Source organism: Capricornis sumatraensis, chromosome 9 (assembly GCF_032405125.1).
Source record: "Capricornis sumatraensis isolate serow.1 chromosome 9, serow.2, whole genome shotgun sequence".
Classification (NCBI taxonomy): domain Eukaryota; kingdom Metazoa; phylum Chordata; class Mammalia; order Artiodactyla; family Bovidae; genus Capricornis; species Capricornis sumatraensis.
In genome coordinates this window covers 15216749-15235171 of record NC_091077.1, presented here as the reverse complement: position 1 = coordinate 15235171, position 18423 = coordinate 15216749, and the positions used below count along the sequence as shown (strand labels likewise).

The window sequence follows — 18423 nt, the reverse complement described above, 5'->3', positions numbered from 1 at the left end:
CAGGATAGGGCCCAGCTCCCCAACTGGCACTGTGTCCCACTGCAGGCAGGAAGAACTTTTAAATTGTTACCCTGCGGCCCAAGGTGCTACCATATAGCACGGAGGAGGGATAACTCATAACCCCAAGGCCACAGAGGACCACAGTGCCTGCTACACCGCAGCTACAAAACCCCACCTCGCGGATTTTACTCTCGGAGAACCTGGCACACATGCAAAACAATGCTATTAAACAGCAGCCCAACACCTTCTCACCTTTTGGCTAAGATCAAGTGTAAACATTAGCCCTTTATTGACTGGAAGCCTCAGAAACCAGCCACGTGGCTCTCCAAAAAGAGCCTGGAGAGTTGGACTGTGAAAAAAGCTGAGCGCCGAAGAATTGATGCTTTTGAACTGTGGTGTTGGAGAAGACTCTTGAGAGTTCCTTGGACTCAAGGAGATCCAACCAGTCCATTCTAAAGGAGATCAGTCCTGGGTGTTCTTTGGAAGGAATGATGCTAAAGCTGAAACTCCAGTATTTTGGCCACCTCATGCGGAGAGTTGACTCATTGGAAAAGACTCTGATGCTGGGAGGGATTGGGGGCAGGAGGAGAAGGGGACGACAGAGGATGAGATGGCTGGATGGCATCACCTACTCGATGGACGTGAGTCTGAGTGAACTCTGGGAGTTGGTGATGGATAGGGAGGCCTGGCATACCGCGATTCATGGGGTCGCAAAGAGTCGGACACGACTGAGCGACTGAACTGAACTGAAACAGATGAGGGCCCATGTGTCCAGGGGCTTCTACAGGGCCATGAAAAAGAGTGAAGAAGGCTTCTATAGGGACAGAGCTCCAGGAGATACTGTTGAGTTTAAAAAAAGAAAAGGAAATGGGGGGCATCCATGACTATGGATAAAGGGGGAAACGTGCTTCTCAGAAGTCCTTTCTGCATTCATGGACAGAGAGAAACTCAGGCAGTGTTTACAGCGATGGGTGAGAGGCAGGAGGCACATGGCGCTTCACTGTATCCTTTTGAATTCACCTGCCAATGCAGGAGACAGAGGTTCAATCCCCGGTCTGGGAGGATACCACATGTCGCAGAGCAACTGAGCCTGTGAGCCACAACTACGGGCTCAATGCCCTAGAACCCGTGGTCCGCAACAAGAGAACCCACTGCAATGAGAAGCCCGTGCACTACAACCAGACAGCAGACCTCTGCTCAGCACCATAAGACAAAGTCCACACAGCAACAGGGACCCAGTGCGGCCAAAAATAAATCAATAAGCTACTTAAGAAAAAAAAAGAATATATGTATGTATAACTGAGTTGCTTTGCTGTACAGAAGAAATCAACACATTGTAAATCAACTATACTTCAATAAAAAACTTAAAAAATAATGGTAACAATAGTAGTGATGGTAGTAATAATACCAGCACTGACTCTTCTCCAGGCACTGATGCAAACGTTCACTGAACTCAGCTTTGCTAAAATGAGTGCCGCTCTAGCCTAGCGGCAGCTCCACTGTAGAATGCAGCTGTTTTGCAGTGCACAGCCTGAGCAACTGCACAAAATCCTCACCGTACCTGATTCAGAGTCTTCTGCAGGTGCGGGGTGCCCATGCGGTCAGCTATGTGCCGGTAGGCTGGGTGGGAAAGGAAAAACTTCCTCTCAGCCGCCAGTGCTGTGCGGATGTCCTTCTTGCCCTCAATATCCTTCTGGCTGCGGTTGACCACTCCAATGTAGCCTGTGGAGAGAGAGGGTCAGGTCACGGCAGTGCCAGGCAAGCCTAGGAACCCAGACGCCCACTACAGTCCAGCCATGGGGCTGGGCAATATGCAGGTGTAGACATGGATCCTGCCCTCCAAGGCACTCCCAGATGAGGGGACAAGCCTCATGAGTTACTCAGAGGCAACACTGAGAATCCAAACACAGAGCAACGAAAGTGTTCGGAGGAAGGAGAGATTTCATTCAGCCTGGTGAGGGGGACTGGAGAAAGCACAGCTCGGGAGGAGATGAAATCCACAATCTGAGCTTTAAAGACAGAGAATGGTATGTGAAAAAGAAGGCCAATGGGAAAAGCTAATTGTGCCAGATATTAATACCTGTTCTAAAGCTATTATATCTGGGGACCTTCCTGACAGTCCAGCGGTTAAGACCCTGAGCTTCCGATGTAGAGGGCACAGGTTCGACCCCTGGTCAGGGAACTAAGATCCACAAGGAGATCAAACAGTCCATCCTAAAGGAAATCAACTCTGAATATCCATTTGAAGGACTAATGTTGAAGCTCAAGCTCAAGCTCCAATACTCTGGCCACCTGATGTGAGGAGCCGACTCACTGGAAAAGACCCTGATGCTGGGAAAGACTGAGGGCAGGAGAATGGGGTGACAGAGGATGAGATGGCTGGATGGCATCACCAACTCGATGGACGTGATCTGAGCAAGCTCTGGGAAACAGTGGAGAACAGGGGAGCCTGGTATGCTACAGTCCAGGGGGTCACAAAGTGTCGGACACAACTTAGTGACTGAACAACAACAATGGTTGGCAAAGAAACAACGTCTGGTGGCCACCAAAATAAACTCGCTAGGGATTCATAGATTTCCACGTAACACTGGAAGTACTTGAATGGGTATTTTTTCAAAATTACTGTATTTGTCTTAAAACTGTCTGAACAGAACATAAGCAACAGTTAATTGTAAGTGTAAGAGAAGTGGGGCTTATACAGGAGGGGGTTGGGAGCCAGCTTCCGAAACGACAGTTTAAGGTACCATTCAGCAATTTTTTTTAAACACAAAAAACCATTAGCATAAGAAAACTACTTTGAAAAGAGGATCTACAATATTTGGACATAAAGGAGTTGGAAGAGGACGACGGAAGGGGGATTCAAGCAGCCAGGAACCCCAAGTGTGGACCCAAGGTACCCCACTGCCCAGGTGCACGAATGGGTGTCGTGGGAAGCAGGAAACTTAGCCTGGTGGCCAACACGTGGGAGGCGCTCAGTCAGCAGATGTGTGTATTGTTGTCCATATGATGAAAATTGGAAAGGTGAACTGGGCCTAGGTGGTGAAAGGTCAGAAGTGATAAACACACATATCTGTACCCCCTTCTCTTAGTGAGGACTGATGTTTCTTTGGAGAGGAGGGGCACAGCTATCCTCCAAGCTATCCTTGGCCAACTATCCTGCCAAGTCTCGTGCAGACCTGACGGTTTCTCGTCCTCTTTGGAGCTATCATCAAGTCCACCCTACAGATGAGGGAAGCGAGGTAGGCCAAGGAGGGGTCCCTTGCCCACATGGTCACATGGAGGATCAGGAGCAGCAAGGTGCGAACCCAGACTACTGTGAAGGGCAAAGAGCAAGAGGCAGAGATGGTGTCTGGCTTGTTTTGTGGTTCCTTTTGTTAACTTAAAAAAGAAGGATCCAGGGACTTCCCTGGTGGTCTAGTGGTTAAGAATCCACCTTGCAAAGCAGGGGACACAGGTTCGATCCCCGGTCGGGGAGGATTCTACATGCCTCGGGGCCACTAGGCCATGACTACCGAAGCCTGCGCGCCTACAGCCTGTGCTCTGTAACAAGAGAAGCCATTGAGAAGCAATCAGAAGGCCGAGCATCCCAGCTGGAGAGTAGGCCCGCTCGCCTCAAGTAGAGAAAAGCCTGTGCAGCAAGGAAGACCCAGCATAGCCCAAAATAAGTAAAACAGAATAAATAAATAAAATTTTAAAAAAAATCTGAAACTCCACTAAACACGAGACTGATCAGCCTCTGTCTAGATCTAATTACTGGTTTGCAAGGAACTATACTTGGCCAGATCCTGAGTGAGGTGCACAGATCAAGTGGCTGGAGGGGGAGTCGTTGGAACAGAAATGTAGGTGTTCATGTGCCAAATGACAGGGTGCCTGGATTTGCTTCATAATCCCCCAGGAAGGGACGAACAACAGGAGAGGATATTTGGGATAGTGACGATTAGTTGTGTGTGATGAGCAACAAGGCTGGTCTAGGGGAACGCCTCACATTTTTCTCTCCACGTGAGAAAATGCTTGACAACAAGTACTGAACATTAAAAGGTACAGGGACTTCCCCACCGTCCAGTGGTTAAGATTCTGCCTTCCAACACAGGGGATGTAGGTTTGATCCCTGGTCAGGGAGCTAAAATTCCACATGCCTCCCGACCAAAATTCCAGAACAGGAAAAAAAAGAAGAGGAAGAAGAAATATTGTAACAAATTCAGTAAAGCCTTAAAAAATGGTCCCTGTCCAGAAAAAAAAGTCTAAAAAAAGAAAAATTACAAACCCTCGGGAACTCTTAGGAAGGAGAGCCAGAGTAGTAACTATGGGGAGAAGCTGAGTGATGGGTGATTTCAGTTTTCTTCTCCTGGACACTTCTTTTTGTTCCCCAAATGAGTAGTTGTTCACCATATAAATGAAAAAAGAATGTACACACATCAGAAGAAAAAGCTAGGGCTTCCCTGGCGGTGCAATGGTTAAGAATCCGCCTGCCAATGCAGGTGACTCGGGCTCGACCCCCTGGTCCAGGAAGACCCCAAAGGCCATGGAGCAGCTAAGCCCACATCACACAACTACTGAAGCCTGTGCACCCCAGCGCCTGTGCACTGCAATGAAGAGTACCCCCACTTGTCGCTACAATTAGAGAAAGCCCACATGCAGCAGTGAAGACCCAGCACGGCCAAAAAATAATATCTTTAAAAAAAAAAAAGAAAAATATATGTGTGTTCACTTGGGCAGAGAAAAAGAAGGGTCTACAATGGGACTGAGAAGCAGTTTCCTCTGGGCAGTGGGAAAGTGGGATGGTGAATGCATTTGTGAGCATTTGCTGAGGTTTCAGGAAAGATAACAACCAAAACGAGTCGTTTTCCCAAAGCAGAGGCGCCCCAGCTCTCCTGTGGCTCAAGCCCACGCATCCTGGTCAACCCCCTGCCCCCGCACCTCTCCTCAAGGGGAGTAGCTTGTTCTCCAGGACGTCCCTGGCATCCGTGCCTTCATCCATCAGGTCGAGTTTGGTGATGACGCCGATGGTCCGCAGGCCTGAAAGAGCACAGAGGTCAGAGGGCACCATGAGGAAGGAGCTCAGGCGACCTGGGCCACCCGGAGTCCAGCTGGGTCCCTACCTCCAGACCGTGTGACCTGCTTAGACCCTAGTTCCCCTCATGTCAAATGAAGGCAGTAACACACCAATCTCAGGGGCGTGTCGAGACAATAAACCTGGCACAGGGCGCGTGTTCAATCAACCAACGCTGGCCATCGTCGGTCATGGGTACAACCAGTCTTGCTGCTGCAGAATCTGGGGCAACCTTACCAAACACGAACCCAGGGTCAGTATCTCCATGGTATACTTTCTGAGTGGCATGCAGAGTTCCAACGTAACACGCCAACCTGAGACAACTGTTTCCAGGGTTACCTCTCATCTGAATGGCCAGAATGACACTGTGGGCACCATCCTATGGCATTCCTCCTCATCCCAAACTGTCCCAAACTGCCCTGAATCGAGGGAACCCTGCCAGTCAACTGTCCCCCACTGGTGCCTGAGGGCCCCCTCTGTGTTGGCCGTGTGTGTGTGTGTGTGTGTGTGTGTGTGTGAGAGAGAGACGTGCAGGGGACAGAGGGAAACCCAGGGAGATCTCTGGCGGGGGGTGCTAAAGTAGGCATTAAGCAGGTGCCCTGGTGTGCTCACCTGCCCACATTCTGCTATGAGACCATGAGCTGGCATCACCTTTTCGGAGGTCAAAGGAACCACCACTGCAAACACCCACAAAGCTTGTGCGGGGTTGGAAGGGGAGACGCAGCCCGAGGTAGAGGGATGTGATTGGGGGAGGGGAGGTCAAAGATCAGAAACCCAAATGTTCAAGAACAAAAAAAAGGAAGCAGCAGGCTGCCCGATGGATGGCTACCAACCTGTGTCCCTGTGGTAACAGGCAAACACAGTCACACAACGGGAAAACAAAGGAAGGTCATCCCTTTTTTTTTCATCCCATTTTTTAACACGTGAGTTTATGGGGCTTCCCCAGTGACTCAGACAGTAAAGAACCCACCTGCAATGCAGGAGACCCAGCTTCGATTCCTGGGTAGGGAAGATCCCCTGGAGAAGGGAATGGCAACCCACTCCAGTATTCTTGCCTGGAGAATCCCACGGACAGAGGACCCTGGCGGGCTACAGTCCATGGGATGGCAAAGAGTTGGACACGACTGAGTGACTAACACTTTGACGTGGAAGAACAAACCCTGAAAGAATGTTTGCCAAGCGGAGCCACCAGCATCTGCAGGCGGAGAGGAGCTGTCACAGTTCAGGGTCTGATGTTTCACAATGGTGACATTTAGGGGTAACCATCACGAATACTTTCAAAGTGAGACAGCTACTTTTTTTCCGGAAGAAGGTCAGCAACAAGTTCACAAATGATGCTTAACCATTTTCACCCCTACTTCCTCGCTGCCTGATCAGCCTCTGTCCTGATCAGGACATAGTCACATTCATGACCTGGTATTGGACTCGGCAGACAGGAAGGCCTGGGGGGCTATGGGCATGGGGTACCCTCCCAGGAAAGTGAGCCTTAATGACCTTGGGGGCAGAGCTGGCAGAGCCCTGAGCTTCGAGGAGCTCACGGTCCAGGACAAGAAAGGAGCCACCTTCAACTGACTGCACTGGGGACCATGAGGCCACAGAGCCTATCTCCCCCAGCTCCTCACGGGTGGAGGTCCCTAACTGCTTCCAGAATGCTGCGGGATTCAAGCAGTCGGCAGACAATTTGGAAAACGTACTTGTGTGTGTGTCAGACTCTGCTAACCCCCCACCACTGTCAGAATACATCCAACTCCCCACCGCAGCCCAAAGAACCAAAGCCCAAAGACTGGCCCAGCCGCTCCCAGCAGCCTCCCCACCTTGTCCGTTGGCTCACTCTGCTCCGGCCACACCGGCCTTCCCACTGTGTCCTGGGCACCCCGGCCTCTCTGAATGGGCTCCGTTTGCTCCCCGTGCTTGCCGCTGCCTGAAGTCATCCCACACGGGTATTTCCTTGTTGGAGTCTGTCGCTCCCACTGGTGGCAGCTCCCTGTCAACTGTCCCCTGCAGGGTCCCCAAGGCCGGAACAGATCCCGGCACACAGCCAGGGCTTAACTGACGTTTACTGAACGAATGCCCGGAGCCAGAGATGCCCCGGAGATGCCCAAGTCTCCACCACTCCCTACTGCCCCACTGGCTTCACTAACTCGTCCTCCTTTCACCTGCCCCACCAGCCCGAGCACTGATGCGGAGACCCTCGGTCCTCTCGGCAGCTCTCTAACTCAGGACTGCAGCGCTTCTTTCAACTGGAGGGACCAAGCCTCAGGGGGGAAGAATAACTTCTCGAAGTGGGATCGGGAGTCCCATCTGTGCCCAAAGAGGCCTGCATTCCTCCCACACCCAACTCCCCACACTAGCTCTCTGCGCAGGCAAAGCAAGGACCAACTTGCCAAGGGGGAATGCTCCCTGCCACACACTGGCCTCCCAGTGGACACCCTTCTAGAACAGCTGGCCCTCATGGGAAATGCGGTGTCCCAGGCCTTTTCTAGGAGAAACTGTGGGTCAAAGAGATCACCAGTGATGCAGAGTTGAGAATGTGGGGCAAGTCGAGATGCTGAGAAGTGTGGGAAAGGGGGAGCTGCTGCCATGGGGCTTGGCAGGTACCTTGAGGATCGACCTCCTTGGCCAGCTTGAGGGCATCCGAGTTGGCCAGGTCCATGTTGGCAGGGGTGACGGCAAGGATGAGGCTGCTTTCCCGGCTGATGAACTGCAAGATCATGTCCTTGATCTGGTACTCGATATCCTGGGGCTGGTCCCCCACGGGCACCTTGGTGATGCCTGGGAGGTCGATGAGGGTCAGGTTCAACACTACAGGGGAAATCAGAGAGAGGCCGTCAAGAGCCAGGAGCGGAGGAGGCACACACAGCCCTGGAGAGACCTGGCCTGCTTCCCCCGGTGCTGGGCGTCAGGCCTCAGGATTATTCCTGTGTTTCAACTGGATCCCACCTTTTGACCTGCCTAGGGTCCCATCCTATGGACACGCTCTCTGTACTCTATTTCAGTGAGACAGTTTTGTTTTGTTTTTAAATATTTATTTGACTGCATTGGGTCTCAGTTGCAGCATGTGGGATCTGGTACCCTGACCAGGGATCGAACCTGGGACTGCTGCACTGGGAGCTCGGAGTCTTAGCCACTGGACCATTAGGGAAGTCCCAGTTTGTTTTTATTTTAATGAAGTCACTATGCTGCTGCTGCTGCTGCTGCTGCTGCTGCTGCTGCTGCTAAGTCGCTTCAGTCGTGTCCGACTCTGTGTGACCCTATAGACGGCAGCCCACCAGGCTCCCCCATCCCTGGGATTCTCCAGGCAAGAACAGTGGAGTGGGTTGCCATTTCCTTCTCCGATGCATGAAAGTGAAAAGTGAAAGGAAATCACTGTATTTTTTTCTTACTGAAGTATTGCTAAAGTACAATACTGTATGAGTTTCAGGCATATAATACAGTGATTCACAATCTTTAAAGGTTATGCTCCATTTATAATTATTCTCAGTGATACAATTTTAAATCTGGATACTTGCATGTGTAGATTGGAATTGCTCTCAAAGGTTAAATAACTTTGCACACGCGTCATGAGCACATCGATTCAGTCAATATCAAGGAATTATTAAAAGCAAAAAAGAAGATTCTCTGGTAAGAAACACACTCTGAGGGACTATCCTGGTGGCTCAGGACTATCCTGGTGACTATCCTGGTGGCTGAGACTCTGTGCTCCCAATGCAGGCGGTATGGGTTCGATCCCTGGTAGGTGATCAAGATGCCGCATGCCCACACGCTATGTGGTAAGGCTGAAAAAATAGAAACACATGCTGAGATGCACTCATACAAGAAGAGAGACATCCGTGACTTTCCTATCAGCTCTGATTTGAGTAAAAGTAGCAGAACACACGTATGTGATATACCCACATATTCATAACTACCTACCTATGCACTGTATATCATTTGAAGAACATGAAATCCATCTGTAATTTTGAAAGTAGGGTAGATTTTTGCTGGATATACCTTTTTTTAAACTTTTGAATACGCATCCTGTACAGGGATCATTTATTTAAAAATAAATATATTAAAAGACATCACAGGGACTTCCCTGGGAGTCCAGTGGGTAAGACTCCACCCCTCCAATGCAGGGGCCACGGGTTCGATCCCTGGCTTGGGAACTAAGGTCCCACATGCTGTGGGGTGTGGCCAAAAATTTTAAAATAAGATAAATAAAAGTTCATATACAAAAAAATAAATAAATCACAAAGAACCCATACTGAGGTGTTAAGAGTTGGCTGGAATATTCATCAAATGCCATTTAAGTCAGCAGGCCATGCTGCTGAGTCAAAGGCTGTGTGTGGCTACAGGTTGCCTGTTCTGTTTACGTGATGCAGTTTTAAAATCTGGACCTTATGCAGAAAAATCTGGCTTTCTGCCTCCTCTTGAGGAACCAGAAAACCTGGCAGCCTTGGGCTGGCATCACTGGGTGGACTAGATTTACCGGGGAGCCAAGCTGTGGTTACTCCCTTAAAAGGAATATACGTGCTGCAATTAATTCGCCCCAGGCCCCACCACTCCCGACAGTCTCCCTGGCGTGCTGTTTTTCTTGGAGCCGAGGTAGACTTCTCCGTACCACACTCCTATCAGATGTGGATCAAGAGGGTGTATCTGTGAGGAAAACCAGGAAGGAGCATATTCTTCACGCGAGTGAGGCCGCCCCGACCCGTGACTGGCCCACTGTCAGCTTTCCCCTGGCCCAAGTGAGGGGTCTTTGCCTCCTACCGTGTGGCGAGTAGATCCGCAGGTTAATGGGCACTGGGGAGATGCCTTTGTTGGTCCCCGTGACCCTGTCAGTCTCCACTTCGATCTCCTGTCGGACTTCCTCAAAGTCTGTAAACTTTCTGGACTTGCAGTGCAAAAACTCGGCATATTCTGAAAAGGGAAGAAAGATACTCCAAGTGAGAAAGAAGCAGTCGTGCTGTGGGTGGTTGGAGGGAATCAGACGGCCTCCTGGGAAAAGAGCTTCGTCAAGTAGAGAAAGTGAAGACTCAGTCACAGGCCCTCCAGGAAACTGGGGACCAACGGATTCATTCTCTTGACAGGTATTAGAGGGGGGCCCTCCTACAGATCGCGCTCCCTTCCAGACCTCGGGTACTCCACAAGGTACAAAAGTGGCAAAAAAGCTGACTGTGGAATGCACATTCTCATGAAGCATTTTGCAGAACTACATGGTTTAAGTCATGACATATTACAAGTGAAACAAAAATAAAAAGCCCCACAAAAACCAGCATCCAACAGCTGGTGGTGACCAGCCATTATTGTTTATCAACCTGCATCCCTTGGAACGCAGGGATGGATGACTGATGAAGCTTTTGCTCCGGTGTTATACATGAGATAGTCCTGGGTGATGACACAGAACCTCCCTTGTGTGGGTCACAGTTTAAAGCCGCTGCCCTGGTGGGATGCTAAGCTGTCAGCACCCTCCAGGGTAGCGAGATCCCGGCGTGTGTCCCTGGGACTCACCATTCTCCTTCCCCAAGGCACCCCCACCACAGCTGGCCTCACCAACGCCCTTCTCTCTGTCCTGCCTTCTTTCCTGGCTGTTCATGGGGTCCTTACACACGACCCTCTCAGAAGAAACGCTTTCTGGACTCTTCAGGCCTTCTAAGCCCGAGGTGACCGAAAGCCATTACTGACACTGAGATGAAGGGAAATGAAGAAGTAACTAGAGGAGTTTCCTTGGTGGTCCAGTGGTTAAGAACCCGCCTTCCAGAGCAGAGAACTTGGGTACAATCCCTGGTTGGGGAACCAAGATCCCACATGCCTCGGGACAACTGAGCCCACGTGCCCCAAATGAAGATGCCACGTGCTGTAGCTAAGACCTGATGCAGCCAAATAAATAAATACAATCAATATATATATATATATATATTTTTTAAAAAACAGACTAATGATAGTGCTGGTACTGTCATCAAGGTAGAGAAATCCAAAGCAGAGATGTGAGTAAAGCAGGAAGAAAAAAACCTTTTATCACAGGACACATGTGCTGCGTTGATGGGTGTTCACTGTACAATTCCTGACTTATCCATGTGTCTGAATTTCATAGTAAATGTTGGAGCGGGGGAACTTTCTAGGCCCAGAGATCATGGCTCCTGCGAGTGATGCTACAAAGAAGGAAGGAAGTTTGGCTGGTAAACAGCCTAAAGAGCTAGTTCATGACAGAGATGCAAGGATGTGCACTGCTTCTCAGCATAAAAAACTGGAAAGAGCCTCCATGTCCACCAGGAGGAGACCTGGCTACACAAATCTCAGCACAGACATAGCTACAGCTGCATCAGAACAAAGGATGGAGAAATAGCCCCGCAACAGAGAAAGGCCAGGCAGGTCAAGAATCTCTGCCCAGAGGCCTAACACAGCAGAAAGTCAGGAGCACAAGGAGGTCTGTCATTCCATCTGTCACCTAACGAACGCTTGCTTGCTCTGGCCAGGCCCCATCTGTGGTCCCATTTGCTCTTCACAAATCAGCAGCTTAGCAGGTAGTATCTCCATGATGCCCATATCACAGATGGGAAAACTGAGGCCAGAGGGGGGTGAAGCAAGCTGGCTAAGTTCACCAGTGGAGCTGGGATTTGGAGCATGGATAATCTGTCTTCAGGCAGTGGCTCTCAAGTCACGTGGGCATCATGAGGCTACAGGCAGACTCTTCACCTGTCTAACCTCTGTTGCAGGGGTCGGAAGACTGTGGGCTCAGATCAATATGGACACTGGTCACCGGGGAGCAGGCACTGAGGACAGTGGTTGGAGGGTGCGGCAGCAACCACCCCACCCCCGTCAGCTGACCCAGTTTCCAAGGACAGCCCTCCACGGGAACAGGAGGAAATACTCGGCTACTCTCGGCTGCTCTTCCTGCCGCCACCTCCAAAAATGGAACGGTCCTCCAACCCCCACAGCAAACCTCAGTTCTCTTCCAGCTCAAGGCCGAGGGCTCAGCATTCACAAGATACCCCTCCCTCTTTCAGGAGTGTAGGGGGATGGAGGATGGGAACAGGGTTGGAGACTAGGACATAGGCACTGTCCCTTGCAAAACCTCTGCCCTGCCAGGCCTGCTGCAGCTCACTTCCTCCTCCTCTAGGGCCTGCCTGCCTGCTGCCTCTTCCAGGGAGCCTTTCCTGACTCCAAGCCACCGGGCACGCCATCCTGAATTTTGGACCTCCTCTCCTATCAGAGCCAGGTCGCCCTGGGTCCTGTTTAGGGGACCCAGTAGGTGCTGGCAGCCTTCCCTTCTGCCAGCCCCTTTGTGCAAGTCAAAGATGAGCAGGAGATGTACTGGAAAACCATGACATCTTCCCCACAAGGTCAGTGGACAGCAGAAATCATACCCTCTGTGCCCAGGTGGAAGGTCCAGGAGTCAGCCAGGCCCATCCCTCACCACCTGCCTTCTCTCCCTGGATTTCTCGTCACTTGAGGACCATGTACCAGACTCCCACATCAGACCAAGGTAAGAAAGCTCCTACAATCAGGCTTCCCCACCCAGCCCGAGCACTGACTCTCTTAAAGCCAGACCCTGGCCACCTCTCCTTGCAATCTTCCTGAGCTCCCACCTCACCCCAATAAGACCCAGTCTTCACCAACACCACAGAGCCCCACTAAGGTTCCTCCCCCAACTTCTAATCTCAATTCATGCCCCTCCAGCCACATGGGCTTGTTTGGTTTCTCACTCCAAGCCCTTGAATTCCTGTCTCCGGGCCTTTGCACTGGCTCTTCGCTCTGCCTGCGGACACCCGTATGGGTCCCTTCCTCTCAAGTGTTCATCTTCTCTCACTCCCAGGTAAGATGACAAACCTCCTCAGTTTCTTTCCCCTTTCCCTTCCTTAGGATCCTCCAAGTACCCACCACCTTCTAATACGGTGGACCTCGCCAGCCTGTGCATTTCCTCTGATCCCCAGGAGAAGGTCAACCTACAGGGCAGGGATCGGAATCTGTGTTGCTCTGTGTCCCGGGGCACAGGGCTCTGAGCACGCAGGAGGCGCTCTGCAACTACAACCAAAATGGCTGCTGCAAGGGCAACACAGCCCCTGCCTCAGCTTCCGGGAGGTGGCCCAGCGCCCCCACAGTCACCAAGTGGGACACCCAGGAAGCTGGACAGGAACAGGCTCTGGTGGGGTCACTGCCGTCTTCCCAGTGCACTTCTTCTCAACACAGGCCCAACCCAGAGCCAGGAGCCTGGTCTGATGGGGGAGATAGGCTTGGCACAAGCAAGTCACAGCAGGTGCTTGGGGAGCTCAGCCAAGAGTCCCAACATACCAGGAGGGGCCTCCTAGAGGGGGTGGGCAGAGATGGTGTCCACCTCATCTCTGAAATGAAGACCTTCCCCCATGCCCTGAGGAGGCTCTGGACCCAGTGGGGTCTAGGGGGAACGGGGAGAAAGCATGGGGGTGTCCACACTGGCCAGGCTACCCCTCTGTGCCTCAGCTTTCCCATGAGGATAGTTAAGATATGATGCAGGTAGGGACGTCCCTGGCAGCCCAGCAGTTAAGACACTGCACTTCCAATGCAGGGGACATGGGTTCAGTCCCTGTCCAGGGAACTAAGGTCCTACATGCAGAGTGACGCGGCCAAACAATTTTTTAAAAAAGAACAAACTGGCAGAGTGCTCAGCCTGCAGCTCCACAGCTCTGTAAATGCTTGAATGCTGGAGAAAATTTGTGCCACCCTGGCCACTGCCAGGGTTCTGCCTGCCTTGATCCCTGGTCCTTCCTACAGAGGTGATCCTTCTGTCCCCACAGCGGCTGCAGCCTTTTCAAACCTTCCCTTCCTCATGCTCAGTTAAGACCGCCAGTCCCTTGGGTCCCTGGCCTCTGCCATAACATTCTGACAGCCCCAACGGCCACCCATCCACCACAGCCCTGCAGCGCTTCCCTGGCAGGAGGGCCAGGCATGTGGGATCAGGTGCCAGGCCTGGAATACAGCAGGAAAAGCCCTCATCCAGCCGTCGAGCTGTGAACTCTGAGGGGCCAGCCTCCTGCATCCTGTGGGGTCTGTGAATGCACTTGCAGTTGTTCTCTGAGGAGGAGGTCCAGCCCTCTGCCCAGGACTTGTTCGCTGTCTCCTTCAGGTCAAGCTGCTCGGGGAGGCCCACCTGGACCACCTGGGTTCCAGTAGCACCAGCACCCAGCCCTTCAAGGTGATCCTCATCACCACCTGCTCTGTGTCCCCTCCTAAAGCCAGAGCTGCGGGAGGGGACTGAGCTGCAAGAGGGGACTGTGAGAGACTCAGTTCCGGTCTCTGCTCTCCCTGGCACCCAGTGCATAGTAACGGCTTAAAACTTAATTACTGAGCAGCCTGCTGCAAAGCATTAAGTGCCAGAGCCTAAGACAGCATTCCCTTCCCCGTGACCTCCACGTGGGTCCCACTGTGTTCAACACCCAATCCCCCGCCTTGGGCATCCCCCAGGCACACCCCTCGAGATGGTGCCCTCGAGGGACTGGCATTGCTTAAGAATCATGAAGTGGGGACTTCCCTGGTGGTCCAGCAGTTAAGACCCTGAGCTTCCACTGCAGGGGGCTTGGGTTTGATCCCTGGTCTGGGAACTAAGATCCCACAAGCCAAGTGGTATGGGACGGTCAAGGGTACAGAGTGAAGATGAAAAAGACAGGAGACGTGTGATAAAGAAAAAAGCACTCAGTGTATGTCTTTAAGACCATGGGATGCTAAAAACTGATAAAATATTTCAAAAATAAATTTAACACCACAATTTCCCCACAGTGAAACAGGACAGGGACTTCCCTGGTGGTCCAGTGGTTAACACTCTGAGCTTCCCCTGCAGGGGACATGGGTTTGATCCCTGGTCTGGGAACTAAGATCTCACAAACCGAGTGCTATGGCCAAAAAAAAAAAAAGATCAAAGATATAAAAAGAAAACGAAAGGAGAAAAATTTAGGAGAGATGTATGATAAGAAACAAGAATTTACTATATATCTTTAAGAATGTGGTATGCTAAAACTTCATAAAATATTTAAAAAATAAACAAAACAGCCAAAGCCCCTCAGGCCTGGACAGGGCAAACCAGCATCATCACATTACTTGGGGAGGCGACAGGAAGATGAGAGCCAGGTGGAGAGCATCTCACTTTCCCCACAGTGTCACAGGACAAGGACTTCCCTGGCAGTCCAGGAGTTAGGAATCTGGGTTTCCAATGCAGGGGGCAAGGGTTCAATCCCTGGTCAGGGAACTAAGATCCTACAAGCCACGTGGTACAGTCAATAAATAAAAATTTGAAAAATGAGGTTGTAATCTTTAGTCCCATCCTTTGACCTCTAGGAAGAGGATGGGGGCTGGAGGTTGAAGCACTAACGGGGTCGATTTCATCAACCATTCCGATGTCTTCCATAAAGCCCCAAAAGGATGGCATTCAGAGAGCTTCCAAGTTGGGGAGCAGGCGCAGGGAGAGAGAGTATGAGCTCAGACAGGGTGAGGAATCTCTGCCCCTTCCCCACACCTTGCCTCATGCAGCAATTCCCTCTGTCCCTTCTGGGAGTAAAATGTTTTGAGTTCTACAGGAAACTGATCAAACCCAAGGAGGGGCACGCTGGAACCTCTGGTCTATAGTCAGTGGGTCAGAAACACAGGTAACAGCCTGGACTTGGGGCTGGCACTGGAAGTGGGGGCGAGGGGACAGTCTGGGGGGACTGAGGCCCTAACCTGTGGGATGTGATGCTGCTTCCATGGAGGGAGTGTCAGAGCTGAGTTAAATCGTGGATTTCCCTGAAGGCCCAGTGGGTAAGATTTCACCTTTCAATGCAGGGGGGCCGGGGGTGGGGTGCAGTGCTGGGCGGGTTCAATCCCTAGTCAGGGAGCTAAGATCCTACATGCCTCCCCATAAAAAAAAACAAACAAACAGAAAACAGAAGCAATGCTATAACCAACTCAATAAAGACTTAGAAAAGAAAAAAAGAACTGAGTTAAACTGGAGGACACCTGGTAAGAGTCTACTAAGAACTGGAGAACTGCTTGTTGATGTGGGGGAAAAAAAAAGCAAATACACCTGGAGAAGCCCTTAGAGCTTCCTAGGTGAAGCTAGTGGTAAAGAACCCCCCTGCCAATGCAGGAAACAATAGGAGACGCGAGTTCGATCCCTGGTCAGGAAGATCCTCTGGAGAAGCACATGGCAACCCACTCCAGTATTTGTGCCTGGAGAATTCCATGGACAGAGGAGCCTGGCATGCTTCAGTCTATGGGGTCACAAAGAGTCGGACACTGAAGCAACTTAGCAGCAGCAGAAGGTGACAGCCCCAGGCTACCATCCTGACCCTTGTCAGCTCCCAGCTTGTTTTCCACCTGAAGACGTAAGGTCACGCCCTGACTGCTGCAGGGTCTACAGGCTTTATAGAAAGGTCCCTGCTGCGGCCAGGGTAGGTGAGGAAAGGTGCGCACACAGTTATGGATGCTCTCCCACCAGAGAAAAAGCACAGCAGCAGCCCTTAGGGCACGGTTAGGCACCAGCCCCGGGCTGATGGGGCACCTCCTGGGTGCCAGACCCCACGCTGGGTGGGAGGAAGGGTGATGGACAAAGCAGGTTGGCATCCCTGCCCTGGCAGAACTGATGCTGAGGCGGAGAGACAGACCGTCAAGAAAATATGAGGACTTCCCTGGTGGTCCAGGGGTTAAGAGTCTGCTTGCCAATGCAGGGAACACAGGTTCGATCCCTGGTCCAGGAGGATTTCACATGCCACAGGACAACTAAGCCTGGGTGGCGCAACTACTGAAGCCCGCGCACTCTAGAGCCCGTGCACAGCAACAAGAGAAAGCCTGCACACAGCACAGCCAAAAATTAACAATAAAACAAATAAACAAACAAGTCTTTTAAAACAACAACAAAAAAAGAAACCGGGCGAACAGGATGCTGCCTCACAACATACGCTGCACAATAACTAAGGCAGCAGTGACTGGGGTGGGGCCTGGGGGTGAGGCTCACCCCGAGGAGGAGGGGGGGAGGCAGGGTGTTCCAGGCAGGGCTTGCAATGAGGGGGAAGGTCCAGAGGCGGAAACAATTGAGCTGGTCTGGAGGAAGAGGAGCAAGATTGTGGCACCAGGAGGAAGTGAGGTTTCAGAGGTCAGCCTGGTCCCAAGGGGGCCACGAAGCCTCAAGAAGGAGGCCAAGAGCCAAGCCCTGACATCTCTCTGGCTCCGGTGAGCGGCGGCCAAGGTCAGAGCTGGGACGGAAGGCTCTGGAGGCCCTGATTGGGCACATTCCAAACAAGAACAGTCCCCAGTGCTCAGGGTTTATGAGGTCCAGGGGCAGTTCACAAGGAGGAGCAGGGTTCACCCACGACCCACTGAACTTCCTGGTGGCTACGGTCTGAGGTAATTTTTAAACTAAGCCCATTAAAATAATGGCTCACTGAGACCGGTGTGGACCAGGAGAAGTAGGGCACCTCTGTGCACTGCAAGAGAATTAGTTTTTCGTTTTCTTATCCTTGGCCAGGCCATGTGACATGTGGAATCTCAGTTTCCGGACTAGGGACCAAACTCGTGCCCCCTGCAGTGGAAGCAAGGAGTCTTCACTTGATCTTAGCCAAAAGGCCCAGAAGCAATGGAAACGTGGAGTCTTAACCACTGGACCACCACGGGGATCCCAGGAGTCAAAGGATTAGAACCTTATAGTACTAGGAACTTCAGACCAGAAGAGGCGATGGCCACACCAGTCTCATGGGGTGCCAGGGCCCCGAAGCAGTCACCACTATCACCCCCATTTTACAAATAAGAAGGCTGAGGCACAGAGAGGGAAGCCACTTGCCTGAAGGGCCCAGACAAGAAGGGGTGGCAGCCTGGCTCTGGAGTCCTGTCTCTGAGAACCAGCTGAACAAAACTTTCATCTCGGGGAGCCACGCAGCCCTGTGTGGCCCCCAGGAATCTCTAAAAGCCACAACCACGTCCCTCACTGCACTCAGCCTCCTCCCTAGTGGTAGGGTGTCTCCCCCAGTCCAGGGACCTAGGCTCCCCACCTCGAGGTCACTCTAGACTCTGCCCTTGCCCCCACAGCAACACCCTGGCCCGGGCCCCAACACCTCTCCCTGGCAGCAGGCTTGCCGCCCCCCTCGGCCTCCCCACCTGCCCTCCTGCCTCTGCCTGGCCCTCCTCCACAAGTCAGGCAGTGGGCTGAGCCAGTCTCTCCACACCCTGAACTCCACTCAGGTTCCCAGTGTCTGGATCTCTCATCACACCTGCCTCCCGGCCCCTCACAGCTTCACTACACAGCTGCTGCCCTGCCTGGAAGGTTCTCCCCAAGCCCTGGCTCAAAGCAGATCCAGCGCCTGATACTGTTGCTGTTGCTTAGACACTCAGTTGTGTCCGACTCTTTGTGGCCCCACGGACTACAGCCCACCAGGCACCTCTGTCCACAGGAT

General features: G+C 51.9%; 1 protein-coding gene across 9 annotated transcripts in view; it reads right to left on the bottom strand.

Moving 5' to 3' along the window:
• DNM2 (dynamin 2) overlaps positions 1 to 18423 on the bottom strand; it is an 88324-nt gene that overhangs the window by 35396 nt on the left and 34505 nt on the right. For all 9 annotated transcript variants that reach the window (XM_068979808.1, XM_068979800.1, XM_068979805.1 and 6 more), the window contains exons 3-6: positions 9800 to 9949; positions 7649 to 7852; positions 4918 to 5016; positions 1562 to 1722 (exon numbers count right to left, since the gene is read on the bottom strand). In XM_068979808.1, coding sequence (XP_068835909.1) covers positions 1562 to 1722; positions 4918 to 5016; positions 7649 to 7852; positions 9800 to 9949 — 614 coding nt within the window. The remainder of the gene's footprint in view (positions 1 to 1561; positions 1723 to 4917; positions 5017 to 7648; positions 7853 to 9799; positions 9950 to 18423) is intronic.